This window comes from Mytilus galloprovincialis, chromosome 2 (assembly GCF_965363235.1).
Source record: "Mytilus galloprovincialis chromosome 2, xbMytGall1.hap1.1, whole genome shotgun sequence".
Taxonomy (NCBI): domain Eukaryota; kingdom Metazoa; phylum Mollusca; class Bivalvia; order Mytilida; family Mytilidae; genus Mytilus; species Mytilus galloprovincialis.
Genome location: NC_134839.1, coordinates 50,389,100 through 50,402,543, shown reverse-complemented (window position 1 = coordinate 50,402,543; position 13,444 = coordinate 50,389,100). Strand labels below are relative to the sequence as shown.

Below are 13,444 nucleotides of genomic sequence, written 5' to 3'. Positions count from 1 at the left end.
CCTCTTACAATAACGACTGTTCTTTTTTTCATTTTAAACAATAAAGTAATAAAACCCTCTTTAAATAACTAAAACTGGCAAAATTGACAGACTACTAGAAAACTCTCAAAATTTAAACCAAACACACACACATATAGATAAAATAAAGTTAAATACATTTATCTATTTGAACACCCAGAACATCTCCTATCTTTTCAGAAATCCTTAAGATTTTTAACGCCATTTAGGAAAACATTCTTCATGTCCAACTAGACTTAAATTTGTACAATATTTTTTTTTTATAACAGTCCTAATTTATATATTTGCTAATGTAGTTATAGAGAAAAGGGTTCAAATATGTATTATGGCCACTGGCCACCTTGTGCCCGCAAACAATTGTATGACCAAAAGCGACATAGACATGATTATATATATTTTATTAACAGAAAACACCATCTTTATCTTTATGCCTGATATCCGTCTCATTGTATTTTTAAGACTCAGTCCTGTATGATAAGTGTGGTAAGTCTGCTTGAATTTTTATACAAGATGCACGTGACAGTTACAAACATCGCCATTAAAGCAATTGACGCTGCTGACATAAGTATAATTGTTAGAATCTTAACATGCAGTTCCATTTCGGGACGGTCAAACTGCACCTGTTCTGGGGACAAAATCTTCATTCTTAGGGAGTTGTGTTGCATATCTTCAGAAGACATCAGTTTCCTTTGTTTAGTTCCATCATTCATGGATTTTCCTGATTCTTCTGTTTTTCTAGTACAAGGCTTTAGAGATTTTCTTTCTCTGGAAGAAGCAAACGGTACTTCTGCATTTGTATTCCGACTTTCATGTGTGCCAACGGTGTTTTTTTTACTTTTTTCTAAAGTTTCATATATTTTATCATCTTTGTTGAACTTGACCTTTTGCTGGTTTGTATCATCGTTTAAACTGTTGAAATGGTTGGCAAAATCAATGTCTTCATTTACAGAAGTCATACCTGATGATTAAGATAGACAGTGTTAAATTGTTACATGTATGAAAGACAATTGCAGTTCTTTGAACATTTTATATTTTTTTTTTGTAATATTAGAACTCGAACCTTTTAAACCACTGAAAATATACAAAACAAATATTAATATTTTAAAAGACGTTTTTTTTTAATTGTTTTAATTTTGATCATTTACTTAGTAATCATTACTTTTGTCAGAACACAATTTTTTCAAGTAAACTTTAAAAAAATAATACCTGCTCTTATCCGTTTAACAGAATGCCTAACCCGTGGTTTTCCTGTTCCCGAATGTTGCATCCCCCGGTCATGAGATACAAAAGAAGTATCTCGACGTCGACGTGCACTACCGGTTGGAAAATGACTATAGATACAGGAACTCTGAAATAAAAAAAAAAAAAGATCGATAGTCAGTTTCCTCGTCTGACAGTTTTTCCAATCTGTATCTTAATTACTGTATATTGTCATTTGAGTATACATATTTGGTTTTAGCGGGAAAAGTCTAATGGAAATAAGAAAGTATGATATGAGTGCCAATGAGACAACTCTCCTTCTAAGTCACAATTTGTAAAAAGTAAACAATTATAGCTCAAAATACTGCCTTCAACACACAGCATTGGCTCACAAGGAATAGCAAGCAATAAAGGACACCAAAATGATTAGTGAAAAACAATTCCAAAAGGAAAACCAGCGGTCTAATCTGAATAAAAATTACTGAGAAACACTTATGAACCACATCAACAAACGACAACCATTAAACAGGCTGCTGACTTAAGACAGCTGCATACAAATGCTGCGAGTTTAAACATGTTATAGTCGACTTTAAATTTATTTCATTTATTAAAATCTAACCAAAATCGCTCGCGACAAACACATCTAACGGAGCAAAGTGACAGATCTTATTTTATTAGATAAAACTTTATTTTTAAACTCGATGTAACATATTGTATGAACATCTATTGTTATAAGCCTTGGCAAGTTGCGTTGACCTGTGGATGTCTGTTAGTTTTGGTAATTTATTATTGACACCAGTGCAAATTTTTAAAGCTGATTAAAACAAGCCTCAATTAATATAAAACAAGAATGTGTCCCCAGTACACGGATGCCCCACTCGCACTACCATTTTCTATGTTCAATGGACCGTGAAATTAGGGTAAAAACTCCAATTTGGCATTAAAATTAGAAAGATCATATTATAGGGAACATGTGTACTAAGTTTCAAGTTGATTGGACTTCACTTCATCAAAAACAACCTTGACCAAAAACTTTAACCTGAAGCGGGACGAACGGACGCACAGACGGACGAACGGACGAACAGACGGACGGACGGACGCACAGACCAGAAAACATAATGCCCCTCTAATATCGTAGGTGGGGCATACAAATATTGTATCAAATTTAAAAAATTCAAGATATTATTTTTTCAGTTCGACTCCAGATAACGCAAGAAAGAATGATCTTTGCATATTTGTTTCTTCTACCCGCCTTTTATTGACTATTTGTTATCTTCAGTTCCTTTTTAAATACGTTTGTGGTCCAAAATCTTTGGACATACTACTAAGACACTTACATGTATAAAGACATACAAAAACACATTAAAATATGATTTTCTTTTATTCATTAATAATGAAAGTTATACATGTACAGTGAAATAATAATTTGCTTTCAGCGGCAGATTTCATTAAATTTGTTGACATAAGCTAAACACTTGCAGATTGCAGGTGAATAATTCGACCTCATTCAATTCGTATTCATGTGACCTTCAATTTTAACCCCTTAGCCTGAGATTGGTTATTAATGTTTTCATTTATTAATTTAAAAGGAAAAGAATGTCTACATTGAAAGTAAAACAATGATGAACTACTTAGTTGACTGATTCAACCCAGAAAGAAAATTATTCATAGGCAGGTAAAAACGATGATAGACATACTTTTTACCTACAATACGAAATTAAACAGTCATAGACAAATCAAATTCAAGTGGCCGCTACCTATTTATATTTATGTTAATATAGGGTTATATGACCATCGGCAGTCTTCGGAAGTCATCTAGATGGTTAATTAGATGGCGCCCAGACAAATATTCACGAAATGTTAATACATATTATCGAGTCCAGAAAACTTCGATTTTTAAAAATCTATTTTGTTTTTTTGGGCTTCAAAGCAATAATCATTTGAACTAGATTGCAAACGTAATAAATGGTATTAACTAGAGATATTAGAAAGGGACTAACGTATTTGAATGCATTCCATCAACACAACAAAGTGAAAAAAATTCTGCAAGTACTCTACAGCAAACAAACTTTAAAAAAAATAACCGAACAGACAGACAGCTTGTTAGGTCAGAGCCATACATAATAATTATATATATCTGGTAAGGCCATACCAAGAAAATGTTACACACACTTTTTTATGTAATAGATATAAATACACATACCCCATCACAATTTTCATGACACACATAGAAATGGCACTCATGTGTCACTGCTGGGCTCCCATATAATCCAAATGCTTTAAAAAATGGACTTTCCGCTGTCAGACCATTCGAGGTGAATCCTAATTTTTTCGGAATAATGAACCCCTCTCCACACCTGTAAAAATGTATGTTGACAACATAATAGTTTTTGGATGGATCTTCATATCTCTATTCTGAAATTGTTATGTCATTTTTCTCGTTTTTTATTTTTTGCCTATTATTCTCCGTTCTTTGTATTTTATCACCCTCATTATTCTCTATTCTGTGTTCACAGGCACTTGTCTCAGAATATAAGCCCATACCGCATAGTCAGCTATAAAAGGCCCCGAAATGACAATGTAAAACAATCCAAACGAGAAAACTAACGTCGCCCTACTTAAATGTATTAGAACTCGTTATTAGCCACATAACAGTGCTATACTCATGGAGACTCCGGTTTACTCCAAAAAATAAAACCGACCGGTATGAAATTAAAAGTGTACGTATATTGAAGTTTCTCCTCCCTCGAGATAGTACTCGAACCCAATTATAACCACAAAACAGCTCTTGTTTATGTATGTATAATGTAAACAAATAAATAACATAACAATCAATCTTGAACTACAGACATGTAACAGCTAGAAAAACGTATTTAGTATACTTACTTTTAAGCAAACACTGCGAACCTATAATTGCAACTACATGTAGTTTTAATTTTGCGCCTACTTTTATTTTGTCTAGCACAATCACAGTGAGGCTAGTTGTACAAGTTCTATATTATGACAGTTATAATAAATTTAAGAAATAGATTGCCAATGATGTATACATACCCTTCTCTAATAAACGCAAATGGTCGCGTTCCTTCAGAACCCTTGGCTTCACACATGAACACATGAAATCCTACCTCGGCAGCTGAACCAGCTGTCAAAAAAGACCAAAAGTTTTTTCAAGTAAAACTTAAATATTCTCTCAAATTTTTCAAAGCGAATTATTGACGATCGTTTTTCTTACTAGATAGATCAGTAGTTTGTAGATAACATCATTTTAACAAAGGTCAGGGAGCTTATTTGAAGTATGCTCAGAAAGTACACCTCCAAGGAAATATTAGTTTTGTAGTATGTCTATGTATCAAGCATTCTCTTTGTCATGTTTTACACGCGTTCAGTGGCCTTCAATTCTGTATTATTTAATGAAATGTTTATGCCAATTTTCTCTACTAATTGCACGTTTTTTCTTTTCCTTTTATTTTGGCTAATTATTCTTCTTTGGTTTTGTTATCCTCATCTTGATCCCGGTGTATACACTCTTAACGAAATATCCCTATGTAGTGAGATTCAGTTGGAAGAGGTGCCGCACTATTTACTTACCTGTCATCGTAACACGGATTTTGATTTTCTTTCCCAGTGGTATTTGACCAATAACGATTTGATCTCTGTTATCTAGAATATCTACATTAAATGTCGATGAATCATTGGTATGTGTATGGTTGTGGACACGGTGAAGATGTTTATACGTCTCATACGGAGCTACGATGCTGCAAAATAAGTTTAAATGTGCACAGATGAATAATGAGTATAACTGAGTACGAAATCGATAAGTTTTATATACATGTAATTAGATGTGGTATGATTGTCAATATTGGTGACGATTGATTTTTGTTTAGCGTCAAGTGACAAATATTGTATGCATACAAGGACAGAAAAATGTTTATATATGAATATGAACTCGCTGCTTTATACTAGATTGACTCACTGAAGCGGGAAAGTTATGTCACCCTATCGGGACAAATTATTCGGCCTCAAAGCCAACCAGTATTTTCTCTTATTTCGAACTGCTGCGTGCTTCGCTACAGCAAACACAATTTTTTACTTTAACCCGTTCGGTATAGAAACAAGTTGAAGCGATCACTCTTCTACGAGACCGGGCGGTTAACTTTACTATGCATTTGTTTTAACGGATTGATGAACGTTTTGGCAATCAATCTGAAGATATGCCATAAATGTTAAAAACGATAAAATGTAATTATGACTGCATCCTGCTTTATATCAGACCTAACAAGGTATATACCTAAGTCAATGACCAAAACAAAATTATCCGAACTCCAAGTGATTAGATGTCTAGTATGCATTTTGACGAGCATTGCCGGTGAAGTTGGGAGTTGATCAAATTCTGCTATGACCACTTTATATGCTGTGCTCAGCGGAGAAAAAAACTTATTGACTAATAGAATAGCAATTTTAAAGAGTATGATTTATTTAATCTTGTTGTTGATAGAACTAACCAAACAAACACCACTTAATTGATTTTAGTTCTATTGAACCATTGAAGCAGATTTTAAAAAGAAATATACATTTACGACATAAGAGAACGACCATTTAACTTCAAAGAGGGGATGGGTGGTTAAAGGATTTCCCATAGAACAAATATTTTGATCCCTTATTTGATGAAAAAAATATTATGATCAAACAGATGACCAAAAAAAAAATCTGAATTCAGATTTTCCCATTTACCTGATAGTGATAAATTTTGAAAATGTGACAGCGTTGGAAAAAAAATCCAGCTCAGACAAAAAAACACAACCCCCTTGAAGTTGAATGATTGCTACCTAATACATACGGGACATCAACTTCATTTCCTTGAGTTTCATTGGTTCCATACTCTGCATATGAACACGTGACAATGTAGGCATCTTTATACTGGAACACACCATTTTGTATGAAATAAATTTCTAAAGCCACCTGATAGAATTGTGAATTGTTATTGCTCTGAAGAAGAAAAGATATAAAATTTAATGGGATTTGAATATTTTTTTGAAGGAATGGATAGAAAAAAGAAACACTCACAAAAACGATACAAATGAAACATGACCTTGCTAAAAACCTAGGTCTGATAATACATGAAAATATATACTTATTTGTTATAAAGGCCGCAACAATGTCAGAAAAAGCAATTTCCTAAATAAATCCTTGATTTTTTGGGGTATTTTTCCATATCTTTCAGTTGACATGCAGACAAGTGACCCACACCATATCACAGGTTATGGGTATTACATATCATATTTAATTTCCAAAATGCATTGTACTCCAATGGCAATTGGAACGGCAGATACAAATCTGTTGTATACAACAGCATAGTCCGAGATTGGTCTTCAGAGCTATCTCGGACTAACAACTGTATGTTTTACCACAACCCACGGTCAAACGTAAAACTATTATGAACAACAATGAACATGCTCCAATGTAGTCAAATACTTTATTATCGCACCGCGGGTAATTTTTCACGTTGTGATTGGTTAAACGGCATACGGCCTCTACCCCTATGGATTTTACTAACCATCTATGGATCCGTAGGGGTCAGTAGCAAACCATATAACTTATAATATGACGTCTTGAAAGGCTATTTTATATTTTTTCAGTGACGAAAAAGGCGTTCAATTTTAATTTTTTTTAATCATTATTAAAAAACGTTCAAATATCATAATTATATGGACTAGTTCTAATATATATACATACATGAAATACGCAGTTGTCACCAGATGCGTTCCCGGAGTAGTGAACATGAGCTATGTAATGAACCTGATCTTCATCCTGATCCACATGAAACGTTCTTCCGTTTTCGCAGTGTATGAATACATTGACGTCCATATCGGCTGTTACAGTCACATTAGCCGGATGGTTGGCGTCATGAGAACAATGTGGGTCGACTATTTAATACAATAAATCATATTTATCAGATCTTTCTTATATACTGTCAAACCTGCTTAAGAAACCACCTGTATTACAAGACCATAAATTTCCGATCCCTCTGTAGTACATTTCATATAATAGTTTGATCCTGTATTAAAAACCCAACTGTCTTAAGAGACCACTTTTTTCTTCTCCCTTTATCGGTCTCTTAAAACGGGTTTCATTTTTATTTATATCTCTCTTATAATTTAAATTGTTTCAGGTTCTCTAGCAATCCCTTTCCAGTAAGCTCACAAATGTATGCAACGATATGTTGTTGTGGATAATTGACATAAGAATTTTGGATTATGCTGACTAGACGTTAAACTGTATCAGTTTCTATACATTCACAATTTGGTAATTTTTTTTAAAAAAAGAGTAGAATTTTCAGTACACTTATGCTTATTTTTATAAAGCTTTCCAATTAGGATTTATGAGTCAAAACATCAATAATAAACATGATTTAGATCTAGTTTGAAATATGTTTAAATTGGATTTTTGCGTAATTTATGTGAATACAGGATCAGTGTATTTTTTTCGTATTTTCTTATCGTCTTGATATCTTCAAAAGGAACTTTTTTTCGAATGTTAATGATAAATCTCCTTAATTATTCTTTGTAACATTTTTCAATAGGCGTACATGAAAATTATTGAATGTCTATCATGTTTCAGATACTAAATTAACCGTTGAATTTCCTTGATAATTTCAAAAGCTCAAAGCATCCTTAAATATAAAACAGCACATGTCTTGCATAACAGTGCAGAGAAAATTAATCAAGACATTAGGGAACAAAAATAAGGGTTACCCTTTAACAAGTCTATGTTGTTACTAACAACTTAATTATTTACAACAATTCTTGTAAAAAGTGCAATTACGGATTGGAAACTAAAATCAACGTAAGAAAACATTACCAATGCATCAAGTGGATTAGTTATTGAAATGAAAAGGTGTCTATCCTGTTACTATGGTTACAGTACCAGGACAGACAATATTTAAATGAAATGATTTAAAGAAATTGTATTTATATTGTTACATTGTTTTTACACATAATGAAATATTTTTGTTTGCACTCATTTAAAGGATTCAACGTCTAAATCTTTGCAATTTAGCATTTATACAAAAGACAACACTGCTATTGGTGCTAGGATACATTTGTACCATAAAGGGTAACAGGATAGAACCTAATATGGTGATATATCGTTAACGTACGTCCTTTTTACCAAAAACAAAACGACAAAGTCAACCAACATGCGAGTGAATTACTTGATGTTTGGTTTATTATAGAAAGAGATCAATGATGAACATTGTAAAATGCTATCTAATACTTACGTTGTTTGTGGTTATTTTTATAACCTTTGAAAAACAATTTTTAGAGGTATTTTTTTTCGTTCAGTACACCATGGGAAAATTACAAATAATCTAACATTACACAGAACGAATATATATATGAGTTTTTAATCTTGAAAACCATCTTATTTGCCATGAAAAACAAGCTTAATATTTTATTGAAACTTTTTCTAAATAACCCAAAAATTCTTTTGAACATGTTAACAGGAGAGATAAAATATTGCACCACCTATCAAAAAATGTTTCAATATACTCTTGTATGACAATATCAAGATTGCTTCTTTTTATATGTTGTTCTTTACATATCGATTTTGATTTGCTTATGAAGAGTTTTGGTTTAGAAACTTTTATTCAATATTGCAAAGTCAAAACTTGTCAGTTTTACAAATGACTGATTTAATATGTGATTTACTCATTCTTTTGTCAATTTTTTTGTTGTTGCTTTGTTGGCATATCTTAAGTTGATTAGAACCAGTATTTTATATGTATTTTCTGCTTCCCTTGCGTAACTCTCCTATCAAATTAGCAGTCAACAAACAACCAAGAACATATCTCCCAAGACTAATCAAAACTATCGCCCTGAATTTGTAAATCTTAAAAAATATAAGAAATCTTTTCTTAATTGGTTTAAATAGATATCCATTATAATTTATACTCCATGTCTATGCGTAAATATTGGCAGTATATCATTACCTACCTGCAACTATATTATCATCGAGTGAAGGGAAGTTGCCAGTCAGCGTTTTACTGTAGTCTGCCTGTAAATTAAAATAACAAAAGTATAGATAGTTCATACTAGTACAGTGCATACTAGTACATTTCAAATGAATGGTAACATTTTACACTGATACATTTCTTTTTTTAAGGCATACGATACAGTTACAGGGGAGGTAATGACGTTGCTAACGTAAAATGTTATTTTCGCGACGTCAAACTGTGACATATCGGGAAAAGATGCATTTTTCGACTGATTTTTATCATTCAAACTGATTTAATTTGAAAACGAGTGCATGGACCCCTATTTTTTAAAACGGCATTTTGTTTCATTTTGCAGGGAGATTATGTGAACCAAATTTTATAAAACTGTAAATAGTGCAATTTTTTTTAATTTTGATAAATATACAGCAAAAAATGACGTTTTTTTCTCAATTCATGACCATTTGATAAGTTATTTCTGAATAAAAAATGCATAAATTTTTTATGATACTTATAAAATACAGAAATTACAAATTATTTAGCAAAAAACAGTTTGTGTTTATCTTTCAAAACAAAAAAGTTATGGCTTTCTTTCGAAAGGAAAAATACGGCCACAGATCTAAATTTTGAGCAAATATACAAAATTTCGACCTCATTTAACTCACAAAGTAGCACATGAAGGTATATTTTTTTTATTACATATTTGATTTAATCAGGCAAAACATAGCCTATATGGAAATGTTCATCAAACTGTAAATACGGGATCAAAACTGTATCGTATGCCCTTAATGCATGATAATTACTTATACTGGCACATTTCCAATGCATTGTTATTATCTATACTGGTACATTTCCAATGCATGAATATTTTTTCTACTGGTACATTTCCAATGCATGGATATTTTGTATGATACTGGTACATTTCCAATGCATGGATATTTTGTATGATACTGGAACATTTCCAATGCATGGATGTTTTTTATGATACTGATACATTTTCAATGCATGCTGTGTCACATAATTATACAAATTTTATTGACTTTTTTTTTTTTTTGGGGGGGGGGGGGGAGGTATATCATATCCTGATATCGATATCAACAATTAGTGAAGTTGGTTTTTCGATTATTATTATGAGCTTATAATATATATATTGTTGTCGAGCACGAGACAGGACTGAGTAGAGGGTGCGAATATTAATGCACTGCATACCAAACATGTTTGTCTACCCAGCAGTGGATTCCTATATACTGTTATAATCACAAACTAATATATTGTTGACCCCACCACCACCGGAAACAGAACGCCTACGTCTCGCTTTGTCGACTCTTTTGCAATTAGCAAACGCACAATCATAGAGGTAAATCAATTTTGTAGATTTTTGAAAATTTTCAGGATTCGAATCACTGTCCTAATAAACAGCTTGGTTTGACGGCGGTTATACCGGTACACAGTCTACTTCTGTCTGAAGCAGAGGATGATTGAACGACCGTGACTGGCTATATAGCCCTCGCATGGTCGGCATACTTCTAAAGCGGGAACTTATATATTGTGAGATATACTGCCAGTTCCCAGCTGAAAGGATCTGAAAGGAAACCCTGTGCTGAAGGAGGGTTTCCGTTTGACTGTACGGTTTGTTTAATATACAGCCTCGTTCGGTCAGAGAAAAACCTTAAATATACATAACAGATTATCTTACCGATACAACCGACACTACCACGAAGAAATATGTGCAAATTGCTTGCATGTCTGAAAGAAAAAAAGTATCTACATGGAAATATTATATTATCACAAACATATTTAATGAACAAAAAGATCAAACAAAATATTAAAATATATCATTTAATCAGTGGCAAATATTTCAAGCATGTTTAGGATGATTAAAAGCTATGAAAACCTATGTTAATAATAAATACATTATGAACTTTCCAATAACAGCATAAATAATATACTAATATTGCTGACGTAGACCATTTATTTTGATAAAGAGGAACACATTATCCTTTTTCTGGTTTATATGATCTGATAATGGCAAACGAGGTCCTATATTTATTGGCATACTTCAAGGGTGTATATCACATACACCTCGAAATCCGTCAATGATTTTATCGACTCTGGCTCGTGTTCGCTGTATCATATTCTCTCGGATTGGTTGCTTGAAACAAGTGTTTACATTTTTTTATAAATCAGTTTCAGAAAAATGCAAGTGATAATGATGATGAAGGATGGCTGCTCCACGTCCAGTGTGGAGTTAAATGTATTTTTACAACCAGAACATGTGCGTATGATACGAATTTTGAACCGTACTTTGTACTAGAACGACACATTGAGCTTGATTTTTAACGTGCTAGTTCACCAGGTAACAGTTTGAAGGAAGACGTATCACCCTACCCGGACCTATCATTCTGACTCCGGACCGACTAGTCCTTTCTCTAACTCCTTAATTCTAAATTCCATCACTGACCAATATTATGCATTATATATGTTTACTCAAATTACTGGATTTTCAAATTACCTGTAAACCGACGGATCATTTGTAGCCTTCACCTTTCTGTGCAAACACGTGATCGGATGGATAGGTATACTCGATTCAGCATTTTTAAATTATATTTATTACTTCTGTTTGAAAGGGCTTTTGTTCTAACATGTAAAATTCTAAGGCAATGCAATACAAGATTATTATGAAGGTGTTCTGTTGTAAAGTACAAGTAAGTCTTTATAAAAATGAACTGGTAATGCGGATAATCTCTTGCTTCTGAGCATATAAAGAAAGTCGGAAGATACCATAGAAATAATTGTACGAAAAGTTACTGGAGCAACACGATACCCTCCCCCTACCAAAAAAATTAAAATAAAATAAAACTACAAAAACGCAAACTACATCCAAATATTATACAACTTGAATTGAATGAATGTGAGGAAATCACTTGAGTGGTTTGATGAAGCAGCGAAAATTTATGAAATCTCTTACATTGATTTGTAAAATAACAAAACTTTAACTTAGAGAGACATAAAAAAAATCAACTTTAAAAATTTCCAAAATAATCAACTTGAGTCAAATCGTCCGTCTGAAGTGCATTTCTGGATGATGATGATGATGGGAGTTTTAAACGACATCGACTGGCTTATATAGCACTCACACGGTCGTTTTTTCTGAATGTTCCTTTATTCTTAAAACATAAAGTAAAACACGAGAAGAATATGCACAGTTTTTCATCACTTATTTCTATTCGCAGTCATAGGACTTAAGAAAAGTCACTAAATCATCAATGTACAAGTTGGAAAAAATGGGCGATAAGGGACATCTTTTTTTTCAAGCTTTTATGTATATTTGTAGTTTACGTCAAATCAGTCTGTGGAATTACAGAATATAAAACATTTGTATACAATTCACTTAATAGCAGAACCAAAAGTCTGCACAACACCAAGATTATTTAGTTTATACCATAAAATATCTCTTTGTATAGTGTTGCCGGAAACCAGTCTGTTCGTCACCCAGTACATTGCTGCAAAGGCGATCCCTCTATTACAAAGGGGATATCTCGCGTCTGACATGTTAGATTTAGGAATGGGATTTATAATAAGTTTATTCCATAGATTGAGAAAACTACCATATATACAAATGATAGATAATGAGAAATTTTATATAATTGATGATCAATAACATAGTTTTGTTAAATTACCTATAGTTGATAAATTTTGTTCGAAAAGAAAATGTGTTAATTTCTCAAAATGAATGTAATTATCGGTTATTTTGTTTCATAACATATAGTTAGCAACACGTATTACTTTGAAACGATGAACCTATTTAAGAGAGAATATAATGTTTTAACAGTACTTATTGACAAATCAGCATTCAGATGAGGATCTCACATACATATGCAAGACAACTTTAAACTATTGAAGTTAGCAATAGTACATGCAATGGATGGGCTTCAGATTGTGCGTGTGGCAGTGATCGGTTCGTCATTTCTGCCTCATATTATATCACTTTCACTGTTGGTTACTTCGACAAATTTGAAGCAAGTGAGATTTCAGAAACTTGTTTTGTCTTTGAGCATAAGTGATACTCTTTCTTTGGCAGAACTGCTCATCGTTATAATACTACAAGAACTAAGTTCTGAGAACACCAGTTATATCCCTCCGTGCAAATCATTAACAAGATTCACTTTGGGAACATTCGTCTTCTCATTATATCAATGCGTATTGATTTGCTTGGAGCGACTGCATGCAACGTTT

At 32.7% G+C, this 13,444-nt stretch overlaps 1 protein-coding gene across 4 annotated transcripts; it reads right to left on the bottom strand.

Moving 5' to 3' along the window:
• Positions 1-397: 397 nt before the first annotated feature.
• Positions 398-11,775, bottom strand: LOC143063790 (vitelline envelope sperm lysin receptor-like). Of its 4 annotated transcripts, none has more exons than XM_076236170.1 (11): positions 11,721-11,775; positions 10,905-10,954; positions 9,210-9,270; positions 8,495-8,518; positions 6,952-7,142; positions 6,056-6,204; positions 4,807-4,973; positions 4,270-4,360; positions 3,422-3,575; positions 1,225-1,366; positions 398-976 (listed from the first exon to the last, which is right to left on the bottom strand). In XM_076236170.1, the coding sequence occupies exons 1-11, from the start codon at positions 11,737-11,739 to the stop codon at positions 480-482; spliced, it is 1,545 nt and encodes a 514-aa protein (XP_076092285.1). In that variant the 5' UTR covers positions 11,740-11,775; the 3' UTR covers positions 398-479. The 4 variants fall into 4 exon arrangements, with proteins under 4 accessions (XP_076092285.1, XP_076092286.1, XP_076092287.1 ...); XM_076236171.1 differs by lacking the exon at positions 11,721-11,775 and adding an exon at positions 11,597-11,624; XM_076236172.1 differs by lacking the exon at positions 8,495-8,518.
• Positions 11,776-13,444: the final 1,669 nt, after the last annotated feature.